Source organism: Pleurodeles waltl, chromosome 3_1 (assembly GCF_031143425.1).
Source record: "Pleurodeles waltl isolate 20211129_DDA chromosome 3_1, aPleWal1.hap1.20221129, whole genome shotgun sequence".
Classification (NCBI taxonomy): Eukaryota; Metazoa; Chordata; class Amphibia; order Caudata; family Salamandridae; genus Pleurodeles; species Pleurodeles waltl.
This window is the reverse complement of record NC_090440.1, coordinates 541519115-541538818: the sequence shown is the minus strand read 5'-3', so window position 1 is coordinate 541538818 and position 19704 is coordinate 541519115. Positions and strand designations below refer to the sequence as shown.

The 19704-nt window shown below is 44.2% G+C and overlaps 1 protein-coding gene across 1 annotated transcript in view; it reads right to left on the bottom strand.

The window, feature by feature from the left end:
• Positions 1 to 19704, bottom strand: part of AAGAB (alpha and gamma adaptin binding protein) — a 171177-nt gene that overhangs the window by 6691 nt on the left and 144782 nt on the right. The window contains exon 9 of the mRNA XM_069222868.1: positions 13800 to 13849. Coding sequence (XP_069078969.1) covers positions 13800 to 13849 — 50 coding nt within the window. The remainder of the gene's footprint in view (positions 1 to 13799; positions 13850 to 19704) is intronic.

Below are 19704 nucleotides of genomic sequence, written 5' to 3'. Positions count from 1 at the left end.
GTATAAATGACAATTACTATGATACTCATAACAATAAAAAAAAAACTAAATATGAAAAAAAAATTGAAAAAACACTTCTGCACTATGTTTAAGGGAAAAGATACTGTTTTAACGTTTTACATTTTTTTTTACGTTTTACATTTTTTCCCCCTAATTTTACACTTAGAGGCTCATTACAAGTTTGGTGGTCGTACAAGCTGACCGCCAAACTAGCAGGGATGAGGCAGCTGTCAAAGCGGCTGCCTCACCGCGCAGCCGTACTACGCTGTTCCCACCGGGCTAACTGGCGGGAACATTGTATTATGATGTTACCACGGGTCAGCCCGGCGGGAACAGTGCTACGGTATTGGTCTCGATTCATTTAAGGGAGCTGAGGCCAATACTGTAGCATACCAGCACCCTCGGAATGCGCACTGTCTGCAAAGGGTGGTGGGCAGGGAAGCCCCTGCACTGCCCATGCCCTGTGCACTGTGTTTCCGCCCACCTTTTCATGGCGGGGTCCCCGCTGGCAGAAACTGGACTTGTGATCAGTGCGGTGGCACTGAACTCAGCGCCCCTGTGGTTGACCACGACTCTGACACCTGTCAGCTCATCGGGAACTACCAGGGTCTGGGTTTTTAAGGGGAAATAAAGTGTAGTACAGTGTACTTAAAAATATTAATAAAAGTTAAAAATTAAATCAAACACTGAAGTACACTATATTTCCCCTTAAAACACAGAATGCACACTAAGCGTGATCTTAATAAAATATTTTTAATTTTGGAAGGGCAAAATATTGTTACGATCCCACTTACTTTCTGGGTTTTAAGGCGAAATATAGTGTAGTACAGTCTACTTAAAAAAAAATATGAAAAAAATCTAGAAAAATACAATACTACATTTGACTGACCATTAAAACCCAGAACGCAGACTAAGGGCCTGATTAGGAGTGTGGATCCCTGGTGGTCTGACCATCAGATTACTAAGCTGGCTGTACAACTGTCACAACACCGCTGACATGCCAGGATCAGAAATCCCGTGGTACCTGCAGTGCAGAAAGCTGTGGTTAAGCACGACGGGCCCATGGCAGCACCACCGTACTGATCATGACGCCTTTCCGCCAGCCTTTTCATGGCAGCGTCACCGCCATGAAAAGGGTGGCGGAAAGGCAGAGATGGGCCCCCCTGTCAGCACACTTGGAATGCGCACTGTCAGCAATTGCAGCAGTGCACATTCTGACTGTGCTGACTGCGCAGACAGTGAGGCGCCATTGGCCTTGGCTCTCACTGAGAGCCGAAGCCAATGCCAGCACACTGTCTGCGCCGTCAAGCCCCGCGGGAACATCGTAATATGGCTGTTGCCTCTTGACTGTCATAGTGGCAGTCCGACGGTTGGACTGCCGTCATCGTATTGTAATGGTATGCCCGGGCCCAATATATCACTATGCTTTTGTGCCTTATGGGCCCGAATCACAATGGTAAACTGACACATTTCTGTTTTTCACCATTGTTTTCTATTCATAAAGGCATTTTAATGGTAGTATCTTTATGACTGCCGAGTCTCTGCACATAAAAAGACAGGACTGTCCTAAATTTTTCAGTGAGAAGACCCATCAGTCTTAAAGATACTACTCATAAAATACATTTGTGAATAGCTAACCATCGTCTGACTTACACAAAAGATTAATTTTACCTTTGTGATACATGCTCTATAACTTTCAAACTGCACAATTTAGAACTACTATCGAAAAGGACCCTTTACACCACACAACCTATATTTCTCATACATTATCTACATCTATTCAACCATTTTCACACCACTACTCTTTAAACAATACTCTATGACACGCCACTCAACTGTAAGACACACAACTCATGCAAGTCCAGTCCACTCTACGACAGTCCAGTTCACTCAACTCTACGGCACGCCTCTCCAGTCTACCACACGCCAATTAACTTGATGAAATACCACTGCACTCTACAACATGCCAGTTCACTCTACGCTCCTCCAATCTAAGACACTGTACCACATGCCATTCCTGTAAAACATGCCACTCCACTGTATGACGGTCCACTCCACTCTACGACATCCCACTCCAATCTAGGCCCCTCTACTCACAGACAAAAGTACTGCACACCACTCTGGCACACCACTTCATGATACTACACTCTATGCCATTCCACAAGACTCAACTCCAGTGTATGCCCTAACACTGTATGACATGCCACTCCACTTTACGACATGCCACATCATTCCACACTATGAAATGCCATTCTACTATACTCCACTCTACGACACCCCAATCTACACCCCTCCACCGTAAGATACTGTATGTCACACAACTCTAGGACACACCACTCCATTCCACTCTACTGCATGACAGTCACTCCACTGTACGTCACTCTACTCTGACATTCCTCTATACCATAATCTACTCCAGTCTGACACCCTATGCTCCTCCATTCAACAAGACTGTACTTCACTCTATGCCACGCCAAGCCACTTCACTACCCTCTTCTCTACAACACACTACTGCACTATACACCACTGTACTATACTATTCCACTCTACTTCACTGTATGGCACTCCACTATAACACACTGTACAACACGCCACTCCACACCACTGTACTTCACTCTGTTCCACACCACTGTACAACATTCCACTTCAATCTATGACACGCCTCTCCACGATACTCCACTCTACACGACTCCAGTGTACGCCACAAGACTTGACAAAACACTGTATGATATTCCACTCTATGCCACTCAATTGTTTACCACTTCAATGTATTCCATTTAATGACACATGACTGAACCCTATCACAAGCCTCTCCACTGTTATAGTTCAAAATTTCATACATGTCCTTAAATAAAATTGTAATCTAACAGAATGTCACTGTGCTAACTTGATGCATGTCGAGGTTTCCTGGAAAATTAACCTCCACTTTCATGTTCATCACTGAGTGTAGCCATCTCACTAGCATCCACCATATTGTATGCTTGAATGGAACATTTAGACTATTTGTTCATGCTCCATATTTGTCACCTGTCCATTACTACATTTAGTTTCACTTGAGCTGCCCGCACTGGTCTAGAATAAATTAAATGTTTTACCGTAGAACATTTAGGCATCTTTACTATTACCAAATCCCCTGCATTCCATCTTTGCGTCATCACAACATGAAGACTATCATTCCTTGACTTGTATTTCATTTGATTATTCAATACTTTTTCGCTCAGTACCTTCCTATTAACCCATATTGGTTTTCCACTATTCAACTAGTTCAGTGAAAACGCTGTGCCAGATAATCTTCTTTTCAATCCTACAAATGGTGCAATACCTCTGGAACAATATGGAGTGGTGTGGTAAGAACAAAGCAGATCCTGAATTGCTTGCTGAACAGGGATTCTAGAAATAGTTGTTCTATCTTAACATTCTATTCACCTTTTCAACCATTAGCTTTGGGATAACACAATGCAGTGCGTAGATGATTTATTGACATTTAAAAATGTTCTAATTTACGCTCAGGTGATTTGCACTCATTACCCATAATGAATGTTTGAGTAATACCCTCAAGATAGAAAGTGTCAAAACTTAATTATAGACTCAGTATTAATCGTATTAACTTGTCCAGGGATAACCTAATTTGAATGATAATCTACCAAGACTCACAAGTATGTTTACACATGAACATCTAAAGACCCAACTCCATCCAACGCCAACTTCTACAAGAGCTAAAGGAGCTTTGTGAGTATATTTGCTTTTATCACTATAAGCACAGCTGACACCTTCTTTAACTAACTCTTCAGTTAATGTACCCAGACTGGAATCCAATGATGTGCTCTAGCTTTGGATGTAGTCAAACAGCTCCCCATATCTAAAGTAATGGTTGTAACTTAAATTTATAATTCACGCACCAACATCAAATAACTATAAGTTGCGCACCTCCATACATTGTGTTGTCGGCGATTTTTACCACCCCCGATTACTAGGTGAAACTAATTAATGGCCTCTGAATTTCTAACATCTCAACAATTATTAATTGTATTTGGCACATCTCCAAATTTATTAGGCCATCCTGTAAGAATATACTTTACTTCATTCAATATTTCAGCTTTCTACATCCATCGTACCCATTCCCCTTTTAAGATTGCTGGAACATTTATCACCAATACTACACTATTTTCCATATTGTCTTCTTCCCTTTTTCAGCTTTCCAAAGGCATGGGGGATAAGCAATCTGCTGCCATATTTTTAAAGCCAAGGACAAATACCATAACCAGATTCTATGCCTAAAATCCATCTAAAAACGCATGGACTGGGCTAATCTGTGAGAGGTTTATGGTCTATTCCAGCATCCATAACTTTGTGTGTAATAAGAGATACTTATGTTCAATTAGAACCATGGTGGGCTACTAATATCAGTTCTGTGACCACATCAGACAAGATTACATTAGTGACCACCCCATGCAAGATTACCAGCAGTGATCACCTTGGTACATCAGGATGGGATGCTAGCAGTAATGTAAAAAGAAAAAAAAAAAAAAGAAAAAAAAAAAACGTTGTTGTCCTGGAATGCCTCTACATAGGTAATACATGCCAGCCACAGCTGCGGTACTCCTGGCAAAAAAGGAATAATATTAGTAATGTCTCTCCACATGATTTATTACTCAAATATCAACTAGAGAACGGTTTAGGAGTTCTGAAAAAGCACACGTATTCATCTTGAATATACAATTTTGGCACGTATATATTAATTTGAACAAATAAAAGGTTCCAATTTAGTAGGCTGGGATGCACATAGGAGAGCTCCTTAGAGGCACCTAGAGCACTACCAGTGGCTCACAAGCTACTCATTGCATAAGTCTGGTCTATTCTGAGAGTAAATTTCATATTCCATAAAAAATATCTAAAGTGTTTATGAGCCCAGTAACAGGTAGTGCCTCTCTTCTGGGCAATTATGGTCATGTGGTCAAGCCTCTCCTTTAAAAAGAAATATGGACCTGGGGGATGGGGTCTCCAAGGTTTAATAAGGCTCAGGCGGGGGGGTGGGGGCACATGCCCCCCTCCCCTTCAAAAAAGGCATAAGGCCATGCGGGAAGGATACCCTAGGCATACTGGGGAGTTTTGGGGAGGGGGCCTTGCAGTGTAGATATCTAACTCCGCACTATGCACGCTTTACAGCCGTGCACAGCAGTGGTTGCCGCCCCCCCATAGGCAGCCAACCTGCGCAACCCAGGGTCTTCAGCTAATCGGACAGCGCTTACGCATTTCCATACTTGTAGTAGTTAAAAGAGAGACCTAAGCGCTCTGTTCTCAACAGGACATAACAAGAAAAACCCAACTTGTTACAGCCACTACAGAAGATATTACACTCCAAAAGAGCAACAATGCATTCACCTCCATCAAGGATTTCAGATACTTTTTCAAGGGGAAACTGCTGAGAAAACACATTTGCCTTGCCTTTGCGAAGAGCAAGAAGATAGGATGATTTGTACTTCACAGAAGGGGAACTTAAACTTGGGCACCTACTTTGTTTATATTTGTAAGTGCTTCCCACTGAGGTGTAGTTTCTGTGTAATGAGCATCGGTGCCAGTATGCATCCTGACCTGCCTATTTGTCCAAGAAGAGGCCATAGTTTGGTGTAAAAGTTCTACCCAAATGGAATACTTGCTACTGGTAAACTAGTAAGTGCTACTTTGTTGGGTAAATGTATAGTGCATCTCTTAAACTACAGCTGTGTAATGGAGCACGAGAAAATGTCTGCAGTGACCTTGTGTATCAGTAATTTTGACACAGTGATTGTTCAAGCGTTTTCATACAGAAATCTGCAATAACATGAATCCTTGTGCATAGAAGACGATGAGACTACAAACAGTTGAATCGCCACCAAACAAGGGTACTTCCTCTTACTTATGAGTAATATGAACTTCTTTGTGTGATGTAGATGTGATCATATTCCTCTGCATCAAGAACGCATTTCCAAAATCGGTGGGAAACGTGCTGAGGGGGCCTTTTGGTAAGCTGTCCACCATACTGGAGAAAGGCGGGAAGAAGTTGCATATCACTAACATATATGTGGCGGGCCAAACGGGAAGGGCTTCTAGGTCATTTTGCATATTCATAGTGGCTAAAAGGGAGAACAATGGGGTATGTTCTCAAAAGGAGATGGAAAGAAAGAACCCACTCATCAAGTCACTACATAACATATTGCGCTCGAAGGAGCAATGATGCAAATACATCCATCAAGGACGTCAAATAACTTTTCAAGATGACACCTCAGATAAAACACACTAGCTTTGCGTAGGCCAAGTGCCAAAAGTCTCCTGGGGATTCCGAGGGGAGCCTCAAGGCGCCCATGGTCCCTGCCTGCTCCCCGCCTCTAGCGGGAGCCGGCATTGCTCATGCACGCAGGGAGCAACTAAAGATGGTGCACCCCGCGTGCGGGAGCAATACTTTCATCGTGTCCGCATCAAGCAAGCAGGAACAGATTTTCTGCTCCCACCCGCTGGGAGCAGACTTACAGTTTGCTCTCGCTTGGCGGGAGCTGTCATAGCTCCTGACAAGCAACAGCAAACTGCTATCTCCCAAGGGTGGACACCTCTGGAAATAGGGGCCTGGGGGTTGGCGGTCCCCGGAGCCATTAGTGGCTCCAGGAGGGGGGCTGTGTGCCCCCCACTTCATTTGTTTAGAGCCAGCCCCAGAGAGGAGGTGGTCCCTGGGGGTGAAAAAGGCCTGGAGGGAGGGGCTGCGCGTCCACCTCCTTTCTTTTGTATTTCTATCTCAGGGGAGATTGTGGTCACCGGGGCCTTCAAAGGCCAAGGAGAGTATCTGTGTGGCCTCCCTCCAATTTCGTATTAAAGCCCCAGACAGGTGATGGTCCCTGGGGATCCGCGCAGCCCCCTTCCCATGTACTGTTAAAGACCCAGTCCCCAGGGCTCTTCTGAGCATAATGAAGGGGGGCCCACACAGCCCCCTTCTATTTATAATTAAAGCCCCGGTGAGGTGGTGGCCCCTAGAGCTCTCTGAAGTGTAAAGGGGTAGGGGGGGGGCACGTTCACCCTCTCCCAAAATATTACAAAATGGCATGCCCCCAGGACCTGGCCCATCCAGGGAGGCTGCACGTAAAACAAGCGTAGGAGACCGTGTTTCTTTTTTTTCTTCAATCTTGCTGCAGATTTGTAGATCCTCCACGATTTCCCAGAAAAATGTAACAAAACTAAAAAGTCTTTGGCCCCCAGGACCGGGCGGGGGGGTTCCTCAGGGGGGCTGGTCAGGGTATTTCTAACCTGCCCCTTTTCTTTTTTTTTTTTTTTTTTTTAAGACTTAGCTGAGTCATAGTCCCAAAGAGGCTGCCAACACTTCCTGGCTGACTACTGATCGGATTTACACCAAATAACAAAAAGGACTCTTTCAGGACCAAGAGCTACCTTCCTGCCACATTTGGTGTAATTCCGTACGCTGGTTCGGGCTGTAGTTGTGTTCAAAATCCCAATGGGAAATTGCATGGAGAAAACACCTCTTTCTCCGCCCGCTTAACGAATCACCCCCAAATTTTTTAGACAGCCGGCCAAGTGAGTGACAAATTGGTTAAAAAAATGTGAGGATTTGTCAAACAGCGTCAAAGTTATTGGCAAAAAAAAAACCTTTTCCTATAGAAACTAGGTCCTAATTATAACTACCAACTGGCGACTACCCGTAGATAATAAAAAAAAAAATATATACATATATATATATATGGAAAATGTCACTTACCCAGTGTATCTGTTCGTGGCATTAGTCGCTGCAGATTCACATGCTGTGCACATCCCGCCATCTGGTGTTGGGCTCGGAGTGTTACAAGTTGTTTTTCTTCGAAGAAGTCTTTTCGAGTCACGAGATCGAGGGACTCCTCCCATTTCGGCTCCATTGCGCATGGGCGTCGACTCCATCTTGGATTGTTTTCCCCGCAGAGGGTGAGGTAGGAGTTGTATATGCTAGTAATAGTGCCCATGCAATGGAGTGAATACGTATGTACATAATGTAGTTTAAAGTAATATATATATTTACAAATATACAGATGTTCAAGATCAACTTCTAAAAGGCTACAGGCTCCCGGGGAGGCGGGTGGGCGCATGTGAATCTGCAGCGACTAATGCCACGAACAGATGTACACTGGGTAAGTGACATTTTCCGTTCGGTGGCATGTGTAGCTGCAGATACACATGCTGTGCATAGACTAGTAAGCAGTTATCTCCCCAAAAGCGGTGGTTCAGCCTGTAGGAGTTGAAGTTGTCTGAAACAATGTTCGTAGTACTGCTTGGCCTACTGTGGCTTGCTGTGTTGTTAGCACGTCTACACAGTAGTGTTTGGTAAATGTATGAGGCGTAGACCATGTAGCTGCCTTACATATTTCTGTCATTGGAATATTTCCTAGAAAGGCCATGGTAGCACCTTTCTTTCTAGTTGAGTGTGCCTTTGGTGTAATAGGCAGTTCTCTTTTAGCTTTAAGATAACAGGTTTGAATGCACTTAACTATCCATCTAGCAATGCCTTGCTTAGAAATTGGATTTCCTGTATGAGGTTTTTGGAAAGCAATGAATAATTGTTTTGTTTTGCGAATTAGTTTTGTTCTGTCAATGTAGTACATTAGCGCTCTTTTGATGTCCAATGTATGTAGTGCTCTTTCAGCTACAGAGTCTGGCTGTGGGAAGAACACTGGTAATTCTACTGTTTGGTTTAAATGGAACAGTGATATGACTTTTGGTAAAAAATTTGGATTTGTTCGTAGAACTACTTTATGCTTGTGTATCTGAATAAATGGTTCTTGTATGGTAAATGCTTGAATCTCACTTACTCTTCTTAAAGATGTGATGGCATTTAAAAATGCAACTTTCCATGTTAAGTATTGCATTTCACAAGAGTGCATGGGCTCAAAAGGTGGACCCATGAGTCGTGTTAAGACATTGTTGAGGTTCCATGAAGGAACTGGTGGTGTTCTTGGTGGTATAATTCTCTTTAGACCTTCCATAAATGCTTTTATGACTGGTATTCTAAATAGAGAAGTTGAGTGCGTAATTTGCAGGTAAGCTGAAATTGCTGTAAGATGTATTTTAATGGAAGAAAAAGCTAGCTTTGATTTTTGCAAATGTAGTAAGTATCCTACGATGTCTTTGGCAGATGCGTGTAAGGGTTGAATTTGATTATTGTGGCAGTAATAGACAAATCTTTTCCACTTATTTGCATAGCAATGTCTAGTGGTAGGTTTCCTAGCTTGTTTTATGACCTCCATACATTCCTGTGTAAGGTCTAAATGTCCGAACTCTAGGTCTTCAGGAGCCAGATTGCTAGATTCAGCGATGCTGGATTTGGGTGTCTGATCTGTTGTTTGTGGGTACCTGGATGCGAAGTTTTGGCATTTTGCGTTTTCCTTTGTTGCAAATAGAACTATTTGTGGCGTTCCCCAACACTGGAAGTAAGTATTCAGTATTTGGGGGTGAATCTCCCATTCGTGGATCTGTTGGTGATCCCGAGAAAGATTGTCTGCCAGCTGGTTCTGAATTCGTGGAATATGTTGTGCTATTAGGCGAATGTGGTTGTGAATCGCCCAATGCCATATTTTCTGTGCCAGGAGACACAACTGTGTTGAGTGTGTGCCTCCCTGTTTGTTTAGGTAATACATCGTTGTCATGTTGTCTGTTTTGACAAGAATGTGTTTGTAGCTTATTATGGGTTGAAATGCTTTCAGCGCTAGAAATACTGCCAGTGGTTCTAAGTGATTTATGTGAAACTGTTTTTGGTGAGTGTCCCATTGTCCTTGGATGCTGTATTGATTGAGGTGTGCTCCCCACCCTATCATGGAGACATCTGTTGTTATTACGTATTGTGGCACTGGGTCTTGGAAAGGCCGCCCTTGGTTTAAATTTATACTGTTCCACCATTGAAGCGAGGTGTATGTTTGGCGGTCTACCAACACCAGATCTAGAATTTGACCCTGTGCCTGTGACCACTGTGATGCTAGGCACTGTTGTAAGGGCCGCATGTGCAACCTTGCGTTTGGGACAATGGCTATGCATGAGGATATCATGCCTAGGAGTTTCATCACCTTTTTGACTTGTATTTTTTTATTTGGATACATGGCCTGTATTACATTGCGAAATGCCTGAACCCTTTGTGGACTTGGAGTGGCAATCCCTTTTGCTGTGTTGATTGTCGCCCCTAAGTATTGCTATGTTTGACACGGCAGAAGGTGTGACTGTGTAGTTGATTGAGAAACCAAGTTTGTTTAGGGTTTCTAGGATATACTTTGTGTGTTGTGAACACCTTTCCAGAGTGTTGGTTTTGATTAACCAATCGTCTAGGTACGGGAACACATGTATTTGGTGCCTTCTGATATGTGCAGCTACGACTGCTAGGCACTTTGTAAAAACTCTTGGCGCAGTTGTTATTCCGAATGGCAACACCTTGAATTGGTAATGTGTTCCTTGGAATACAAACCTTAAGTACTTTCTGTGTGAAGGATGTATCGGTATATGGAAATATGCATCCTTTAGGTCTAGTGTTGTCATGTAGTCTTGTTGTTTGAGTAGTGGGATTACGTCTTGTAATGTCACCATGTGAAAGTGATCTGATTTGATGTAGGTATTTAATGTTCGGAGATCTAATATAGGTCTCAGAGTCTTGTCTTTTTTGGGTATGAGAAAGTACAGAGAGTAAACTGTTCCTTTCTGGTGTTCTGGTACTAATTCTATTGCTTCTTTTAGTAGTAATGCCTGAACTTCTAGTCCTAGAAGATCTATATGTTGTTTTGACATATTGTGTGTTTTCGGTGGCACGTTTGGAGGGAATTTGAGAAATTCTATGCAATAACCATGCTGGATAATTGACAGTACCCAAGTGTCTGTTGTTATTTCCTCCCAATGTTTGTAAAATTGTCTTAGTCTCCCCCCCACAGGTGTTATGTGTTGGGGATGTGTGACTTTGAAGTCACTGTTTGTTTTGAGGCTTTGGAACTTCCCTCTATTTTTTGGGAATTGTGCCCCTCTATATTGCCCCCGAAAACTTCCCCGCTGGTATTGGCTTTGATAAGTGGGCCTTGCTTGTGAGGTTGTGGCCTCTGTAGGTTGACCTCGAAACCCTCCCCTAAATGGTGTTTTGCTAAATGTGCCTCTGCTTTGTGGGGAGTAGAGTGCGCCCATGGCTTTTGCGGTATCAGTATCTTTTTTGAGTTTTTCAATAGCAGTGTCGACTTCCGGCCCAAACAACTGCTGTTCATTAAAAGGCATATTCAGCACGGCTTGTTGTATTTCCGGCTTGAATCCTGACGTACGCAACCATGCGTGTCTCCTTATTGTTATTGCAGTATTTACTGTCCTTGCAGCTGTATCTGCTGCGTCCATTGATGACCGTATCTGATTATTGGAGATACTTTGTCCTTCTTCTACCACTTGTTGTGCCCTTTTCTGGAACTCTTTGGGTAAGTGTTCTATGAAATGCTGCATTTCGTCCCAATGAGCTCTATCGTATCTTGCCAAAAGTGCTTGTGAATTGGCAATACGCCATTGGTTTGCTGCTTGTGCTGCAACTCTTTTACCCGCAGCATCGAATTTGCGACTCTCCTTGTCTGGAGGTGGTGCATCTCCCGAGGTATGAGAGTTTGCTCTCTTGCGAGCTGCCCCAACAACCACAGAATCTGGTGTTAATTGCTGCGTAATATAAACAGGGTCTGTTGGTGGTGGCTTATACTTTTTTCCCACCCTTGGAGTTATGGCTCTGCCTTTAACAAGCTCCTGAAATATTTGTCTTGAATGTTTTAGCATTCCTGGGAGCATAGGTAAGCTTTGGTATTGGCTATGAGTAGAGGAGAGTGTATTAAATAAAAAGTCATCCTCAATTGGTTCTGAATGCAAGGTGACGTTATGAAACGCAGCTGCCCTTGAGACCACCTGCGTGTAGGATGTACTGTCTTCAGGTGGCGACGGCCTTGTAGGGTAACAGTCTGGGCTGTTATCTGATACAGGAGCATCATAAAGGTCCCATGCATCAGGATCATCTTGACTCATTGCAGTATGAGTCGGAGATTGCATCAGTGGTGGAGTGGCTACCGGTGATGTGTGCATTGATGGTGGTGGAGTTGTTTGTCTTGCCACCTTTGCCTGTGGCTGCTTGTCCTTATCTTGAAAGGCAAGTCTTCTTTTCATCTTTATTGGGGGAAGAGTGCTTATCTTCCCTGTGTCTTTTTGAATGTGGAGCCTTCTTTGAGTGTAGTCTGGCTCAACAGATTGAAGTTCCTCTCCGAACTTATGTCCTTGCATCTGGGAGGACAATCCCTGTTCCTCTGTGTAGGAACCTGTTTTCGGTTCCGATGCTGGATGTTTCGGAACCGAAATCTTTTCGGTCGCCTTTTTGGGCTCCGAGGCAACCTTCTTTATTTTCGGCGTCGTGGTTTCTCGGTGCCGAACCATTTCGGTGCCACTGTCTCGGTGCCGAATCTGTTCGGGGCCGGTGTCTCGGGCCCGAGATTGCTGTGTAGCGGTATCGCGACCAGAGTCGGATGACTTCGCCACATTCATGCCCTTTTTCGGTGCCGATGATCGGTCACCTAGCTTTCAGGTTAAGCCATGGCCTGTTGGCGGTGGCGTCCCCTGGGCTTTTGTTGTCTTCTCGTGAGTTTTATGTTTCGATGTCTTACTCACGGTTTTCAGCGTTTCTTCGGGATCGAGCTCGTCCGAGTCCGATTCATGGATGGAGAAGGTTTCTTCTTCCTCCTCGAAACGCCCTTGTCCTGTCGGCGCCGACGCCATCTGCAGTCTTCTTGCTCTTCGGTCTCTTAATGTCTTCCTCGACCGAAACGCTCGACAGGCTTCACAGGTATCCTCCTTGTGCTCTGGAGACAGACACAAGTTACAGACCAGATGCTGATCTGTATATGGATACTTGTTATGGCATTTTGGGCAGAAGCGGAATGGGGTCCGTTCCATCAGCCTTGAAGAGACACGTGGCCGGGCCGACCAGGCCCCGACGGGGGGATCGAAAAAACCCCGAAGGGCCACCGGAGCTCTTCAAAAGTCGGTGTCGATCTGTTATAACTAACCCGATACCGAACGCAAACAATACCGACGATTTTTCCGAGATTCTAACTAACTTTCCGACCCGAAACACGGAGCGAAAAGGAACACGTCCGAACCCGATGGCGGAAAAAAAACAATCTAAGATGGAGTCGACGCCCATGCGCAATGGAGCCGAAATGGGAGGAGTTCCTCGATCTCGTGACTGGAAAAGACTTCTTCGAAGAAAAACAACTTATAACACTCCGAGCCCAACATCAGATGGCGGGATGTGCACAGCATGTGTATCTGCAGCTACACATGCCACCGAACATATATATATATTCACGTTACAATAAAGTTGTATGACAATAAAATTGTATTACAATAAAGCTGTACAATAAAGTTGTATGTTAAAGAACATAAGGGAACATAACAAGTGGATGAATTCACAAAAAATACTTATGAGGATGAAAGCTGGACAGCATGTTGCATACTCATGATCTCTTGCACATGACCCAAAACAGAGTACCTACAAACATGCCCAAAATGGCTGTAACCGATGTGCTTGTATTTCATATCTTGCACTCTCAGTAGCCCAAAGGTTGTGAAATCCAATTGTGATGTGATACAGTCTGATGGTCACTAATGAAACGACATTATAGAACTTACTCAAACTATACCCATTCAGCCAACTTCCTACTACTTCAACAAGGTGCTATCCACTACCAAACAAGGACACTGTGGAGGACCAGTCTGCCTCACTAGGATGCAACAGAGGCTTTTCTCACCTTTTCTGCATGTAGTTTTCTTTGTTCATGCGGCAATGTCGATGCTTTGTCTGGAAAATAAAAAATATAGGTTTACATAATTTTAAATCATCATTCGTAACAACTTAATCAGGGGTGATGAAATCATTCCTCAAATCCCAGTGTGTGGATTACTCCTTTTGTGTTCACTATTAATGCACATACTTTGGAGACCAGTCCATAGGCTAATCCTAGAGGAATGAGGTGAAACTATGCAGAAGAGGGGACTCTCAGTGAGTAGTCCCCCTCCTGCTTTTCTCAATCACAACTTTTGTAGGTAACTATAATATTAGGCATGCGGATTTCAACTGCTTTGCATACAAAGAATATGTCTCTGGTCTGATTCAATGTACAAAATTCACATATGTTAGAGGAAAAATGGCAGAAAACAAGGTGGTCAGTGGCTGACGTTGGCATTTGTTGGATGAACCACATGCTGTGTGCAGCGAGAAGAGCGGTCTCAGCAGAATACAGAGGGAGCGAGGGGAAAGGGATTCTGTCCTTACCAGCGTGTCCTCAGTTCTGTCGGCAGCAGCAGGCAAGTCGTGAATCGCGCTGCGGGTTATTCCCGAGCAGAGATGCTGGAGCCAGCGTGGAAGTATGCGCTGAGGATGGTGCTCGCTGGAGCCGAGCCACCCAGGAAGTGAAGAAGATCTGGAAACTCACTTCTAGGGTACGCTGAGGAGGGTGAGGGGGGTGAGTGGGGCAGCAGAGGCAGCACCAGAGAGGAGACTCTGGCCTCTTGTAAACAGCAGGTCCTGGTCTCCACTGAGGAAGGAAAGTGGAGACAACCCCCACATTCTTGGAAAGGCAAGGAGAAGATACAGAAGGTGCCCCAAGACAAACGGTACAGAGAATTGGGGAGAAGGGGGAGGACGGACCTTCAGAAAACCAGGGTGGGGAGGCTGGAAAAATATTCCCTGCAGGCATCAGTCAGAACAGGGGGGTCCCTTGGAGAAGCTGGTGAGCAAATCTGTCAGGGTGATCGGATAGAGGATACCCCCAAGAGAGTGAGAGCCTCCCCCAGCCAAAAGAGATCCCAAGCCCAGGCAGCAGCCCGGGGGAGGAAACAAACAGCAACGGCACACCCCAAGAAGCAGCAGAAAATTACCCCCTCGCTCAGGTCTTTTTTTTTAAAGCACAGAACAGCTTATCTGGGACCTCAGCAACACCCCAGGCTCTCCCCCACCGTATCGCAGCATAGGGACAGGTAGGGGCATGGAGGATAAAAAAAAGGAGAGTGGAGATGGGCCCTGCATTACCAGCTCTAGAACTACATCGATGCTTGGTGAATTCAGGAGGGAAGACGCCCAACAAAATTGAACCTGGGGAAACTGTCGAAAATCTAATCATGGTAGGACTAACAGAAGCCCCAAAACAGTTCATCCGCGAAACAGGCAGCTACCAAGAGCCCGCAAGTGGAGTAGGAAATTGAGACTTGAATCCTCAGAAGTCCTGGAGGTCTAAGGGTACCCATATGGATGACGATGAATCACAGGGTTCACAAGTTTGTTCCCTGGAGAAACTGTTGCAGTCCTTATCAAAGGAGGTCAGGAATGGTTTTGCTGTATCCCAGGCCATCCAGAAAGAGATACTGGAAGTTTGTGAAGGGTTAGCAGGCACGCTGGTTGAATTAACACAAAAAACTCCCGCCCTGGAAGTACAAGTAGAAGACCTAAAAACAAACTCCATAAAGGACAGGCAAGCGGTAGACAAACTGAAGGTAAAATATAAAGAGAGCTTTTGACAACCTCGGATCCCTAGCGAATAATGCAAGGAGAAACATCATCAGGCTGATGAATGTCCAGGAAGGGAAAGAAGGTGAAAATATTAAGACTCTACTGGCAGAGCTATTGATACAAAGTAGTGCCTGGGAGCCCTCAGAGGAAATGCTGGCTAATGATATTAAAAGAGTGCACCAACACCCGTTTCAGAAGCTTGCAAATAAGAACAAATCTAGGAAGATTCTTGTGAACTTTCATACCTACTCAATCAAAGAAAAAGTACTGACTAAGGCTTTAAAGTTAGGAACGTTGCGTAGAAAGGACTGTTCCTTTGAAGTTAGGTCAAATATCTCTCATACGATCTTAAATAAACAGTGGGAGCTAGGTAAAAGGCTAGATGAATTCAATAAATGGGGGGGCTACAGCACAGTTAAAATACCCTGCTACTTTAAGAGTCATGATGAACAATAAAATGTATAACCTAAAGGATAGGGAAGAGGCAGATTATTTATTAGAGATACTTAGAAACAAGCTATGAGGGATCTTTAGGAAGGCAGTATCTTCCTTTTCCTCTCTTTTTTCTTTTTCCTTTCCTCTTTGTGGCTCTCGTTCTGATTGCGACAAATACAATTTCTGCTCTTTTTCTTTTTTTTTATATTTAGTTAGGCCCGACAGCGCCCAATGGCTTCTCACAGCCAAACTGGAGCAGGGTTGAGTTCTCCAGGAAGGGGGTGGTTTTGAAGTAAGAGGGGATAGTGGGGAGCATTGGGGGAAATGGAGTGGAAAAAAGGGTGTGTGCCTCGAAATATAATGGGATCCCAGGGAGGTTATATGACACACAAAATTATTTTACATTTTTTTTTTTTTTTAAACCGGGAAAGTAAAGGCGATGAATGATAAAGAATTTCAAGCCCCATCTTGTAATGCGAATGATCTCCGAGTGAGGCCCAGGAGAGATTACATTTTTCAATATTTAAGGGACGCCTAGGTTCAGATAGTGATACTTCAGGAGTCACATCTCACAAGCAAGGAATCTCACGTAATTTTCAAATCTCAGAGATGGGTGAAACAGATGGTGTGTACAGATAATATGACTCATTCAAGGGGGGGTCCTAATTTCAATTAAGAATCAGCTAAATGGCTCAATATTGAGTCATAAAACAGATGGGAAGGGCAGGTGGGTTATAGTAAATATTAAAATGTTTGTAAATGCTTACACATTAGTAGGTTATTATGGCCCTAATGTGGATGACAGAGCCTTTGCAAGAACTGTGCCGAGAATTGCTGGACGCCCCATACCCAATCAGGTCAGACAGTTTTAACCCCTTAGCTGCTGGGCCGTTTTCCCCCCCAGTGCTGAGCCCTTTTTGGGCTATTTGGGGTAGTTCGCGCTTAGGCCTTCATAACTTTTTGTCCACATAAGCTATCCATGCCAAATTTGTGTCCTTTTTTTCCAACATCCTAGGGATTCTAATGGTACCCAGAGTTTGTGGTTTCCCCTGGAGGAGACCAAGAAAATAGCCAAAATACAGTGAAAATTTCGTTTTTTCCAAAAAAATGGGAAAAAAGGGCTGCCGAAGAAGGCTTGTGGTGTTTTCCCTGAAAATGCCATCAACAAAGGGTTTCTGGTGCTGAAATAACTATCTTCCCACCTTTCAGGAACGGGCAGACTTGAATCGGAAAACCACATTTTCCAACACAAATTTGGCATTTTACTGGGACATACCCCATTTTTACTATTTTTGGTGCTTTCAACCTCCTTCCAGTTAGTGACAGGAATGGGTGTGAAACCAATGCTGGATCCCGGAAAGCTAAACATTTCTGAAAACTAGACAAAATTCTGAATTCAGCAAGGGGGCATTTGTGTAGATCCTACAAGGTTTTCCTACAGAACATAACAGCTGAAATAAAAAAATATTGAAATTGAGCTGAAAACAACAGCCATTTTTCTTTATGGTTTACTCTGTAACTTTTTCCTGCGATGTCAGATTTCTGAAAGCAATATACCGTTTTGTCTGCTGGACTCTTCTGGTTGCGGGGATATAAAGGGCTTGTAGGTTCATCAAGAACCCTAGGTACCCAGAGCCAATAAATGAGCTGCACCCTGCAGTTGGTTTTCATTCTATACTGGGTATACAGCAATTTATTTGCTGAAATATGAAGAGTGAAAAAGAGGGATCAAGAAAACCTTTGCATTTCCAAAATGGGATCAAGATAAGGTTTTGAGGAGCAGTGGTTATTTGCACATCTCTGAATTCCGAGGTGCCCATACTAGCATGTGAATTGCAGGGCATTTCTCAAATAGACGTCTTGTTTACACACTCTCTTATATTTGGAAGGAAAAAATGTAGAGAAAGATAAGGGGCAATAACACTTGTTTTGCTATTCTATGTTCCCCCAAGTCTCCCGATAAAAATGATACCTCACTTGTGTGGGTAGGCCTAGTGCCCGCGACAGGAAATGCCCCAAAACACAACATGGACACATCCCATTTTTTGATAGAAAACACAGCTGTTTTTTCCAAAGTGCCTACCTGTAGATTTTGGCCTCTAGCTCAGCCGGCACATAGTGAAACCTACCAAACCTGTGCATTTTTGAAAACTAGAGACCTAGGGGAATCTAAGATGGGGTGACTCGTGGGGCTCTGACCAGGTTCTGTTACCCAGAATCCTTTGCAAACCTCAAAAAGTGGCTAAAAAAACAAGTTTTCCTCACATTTCGGTGACAGAAAGTTCTGGAATCTGAGAGGAGCCACAAATTTCCTTCCACCCAGCGTTCCCCCAAGTCTCCCGATAAAAATGATACCTCACTTGTGTGGGTAGGCCTAGCGCCCGCGACAGGAAATGCCCCAAAACACAACGTGGACACATCCCATTTTTTGACAAAAAAACAAGCTGTTTTTTGCAAAGTGCCGACCTGTAAATTTTGGCCTCTAGCTCAGCCGGCACATAGGGAAACCTACCAAACCTGTGCATTTTTGAAAACTAGAGACTTAGGGGAATCCAAGATGGGGTGACTCGTGGGGCTCTGACCAGGTTCTGTTACCCAGAATCCTTTGCAAACCTCAAAAAGTGGCTAAAAAAAACACATGTACCTCACATTTCTGTGGCAGAAAGTTCTGGAATCACAGAGGAGCCACAAATTTCCTTCAACCCAGCGTTCCCCCAAGTCTCCCGATAAAAATTATACCTCACTTGTGTGGGTAGGCCTAGCGCCCGCGACAGGAAATGCCCCAAAACACAACGTGGACACATCCCATTTTTTGACAAAATACAGAGCTGTTTTTTGCAAAGTGCCTACCTGTAGATTTTGGCCTCTAGCTCAGGCGGCACATAGGGAAACCTACCAAACCTGTGCATTTTTGAAAACTAGAGACTTAGGGGAATCCAAGATGGGGTGACTCGTGGGGCTCTGACCAGGTTCTGTTACCCAGAATCCTTTGCAAACCTCAAAAAGTGGCTAAAAAAAAACACATGTTCCTCACATTTCTGTGGCAGAAAGTTCTGGAATCAGAGAGGAGCCACAAATTTCCTTCCACCCAGCGTTCCCCCACGTCTCCCGATAAAAATGATACCTCACTTGTGTGGGTAGGCCTAGCGCCCGCGACAGGAAATGCCCCAAAACACAACGTGGACACATCACATTTTTTCATAGAAAACAGTGCCTACCTGTGGATTTTGGCCTCTAGCTCAGCCGGCACCTGGGGAAACCTAGCAAACCAGCACATTTTTGAAAACTAGAAACCCAGGGGAATCCAAGATGAGGTGACTTGTGGGGCTCTGACCAGGTTCTGTTACCCAGAATCCTTTGCAAACCTCAAAATGTGGCTAAAATAACACATTTTTCTCACATTTCGGTGACAGAAAGTTCTGGAATCTCAGAGGAGCCACAAATTTCCTTCCACCCAGCGTTCCCCCAAGTCTCCCGATAAAAATGATACCTCACTTGTGTGGTTAGGCCTGGTGCCCGCGACAGGAATAGATCACACAACGGTCAATGTTGGTCCTTACGTGAGGCAGCTGTTGACCCTGGGGTGATCCATTCCTGACACAGGCACTAGGTGTAGGCACTCAAGTGGGGTAGTATTTTTATCAGGACAGGTGAGGAGTCACTGGGTGGTAGGAATGTTGTGGATTCCAGCATATTCCTGTATTTTGTGTGAC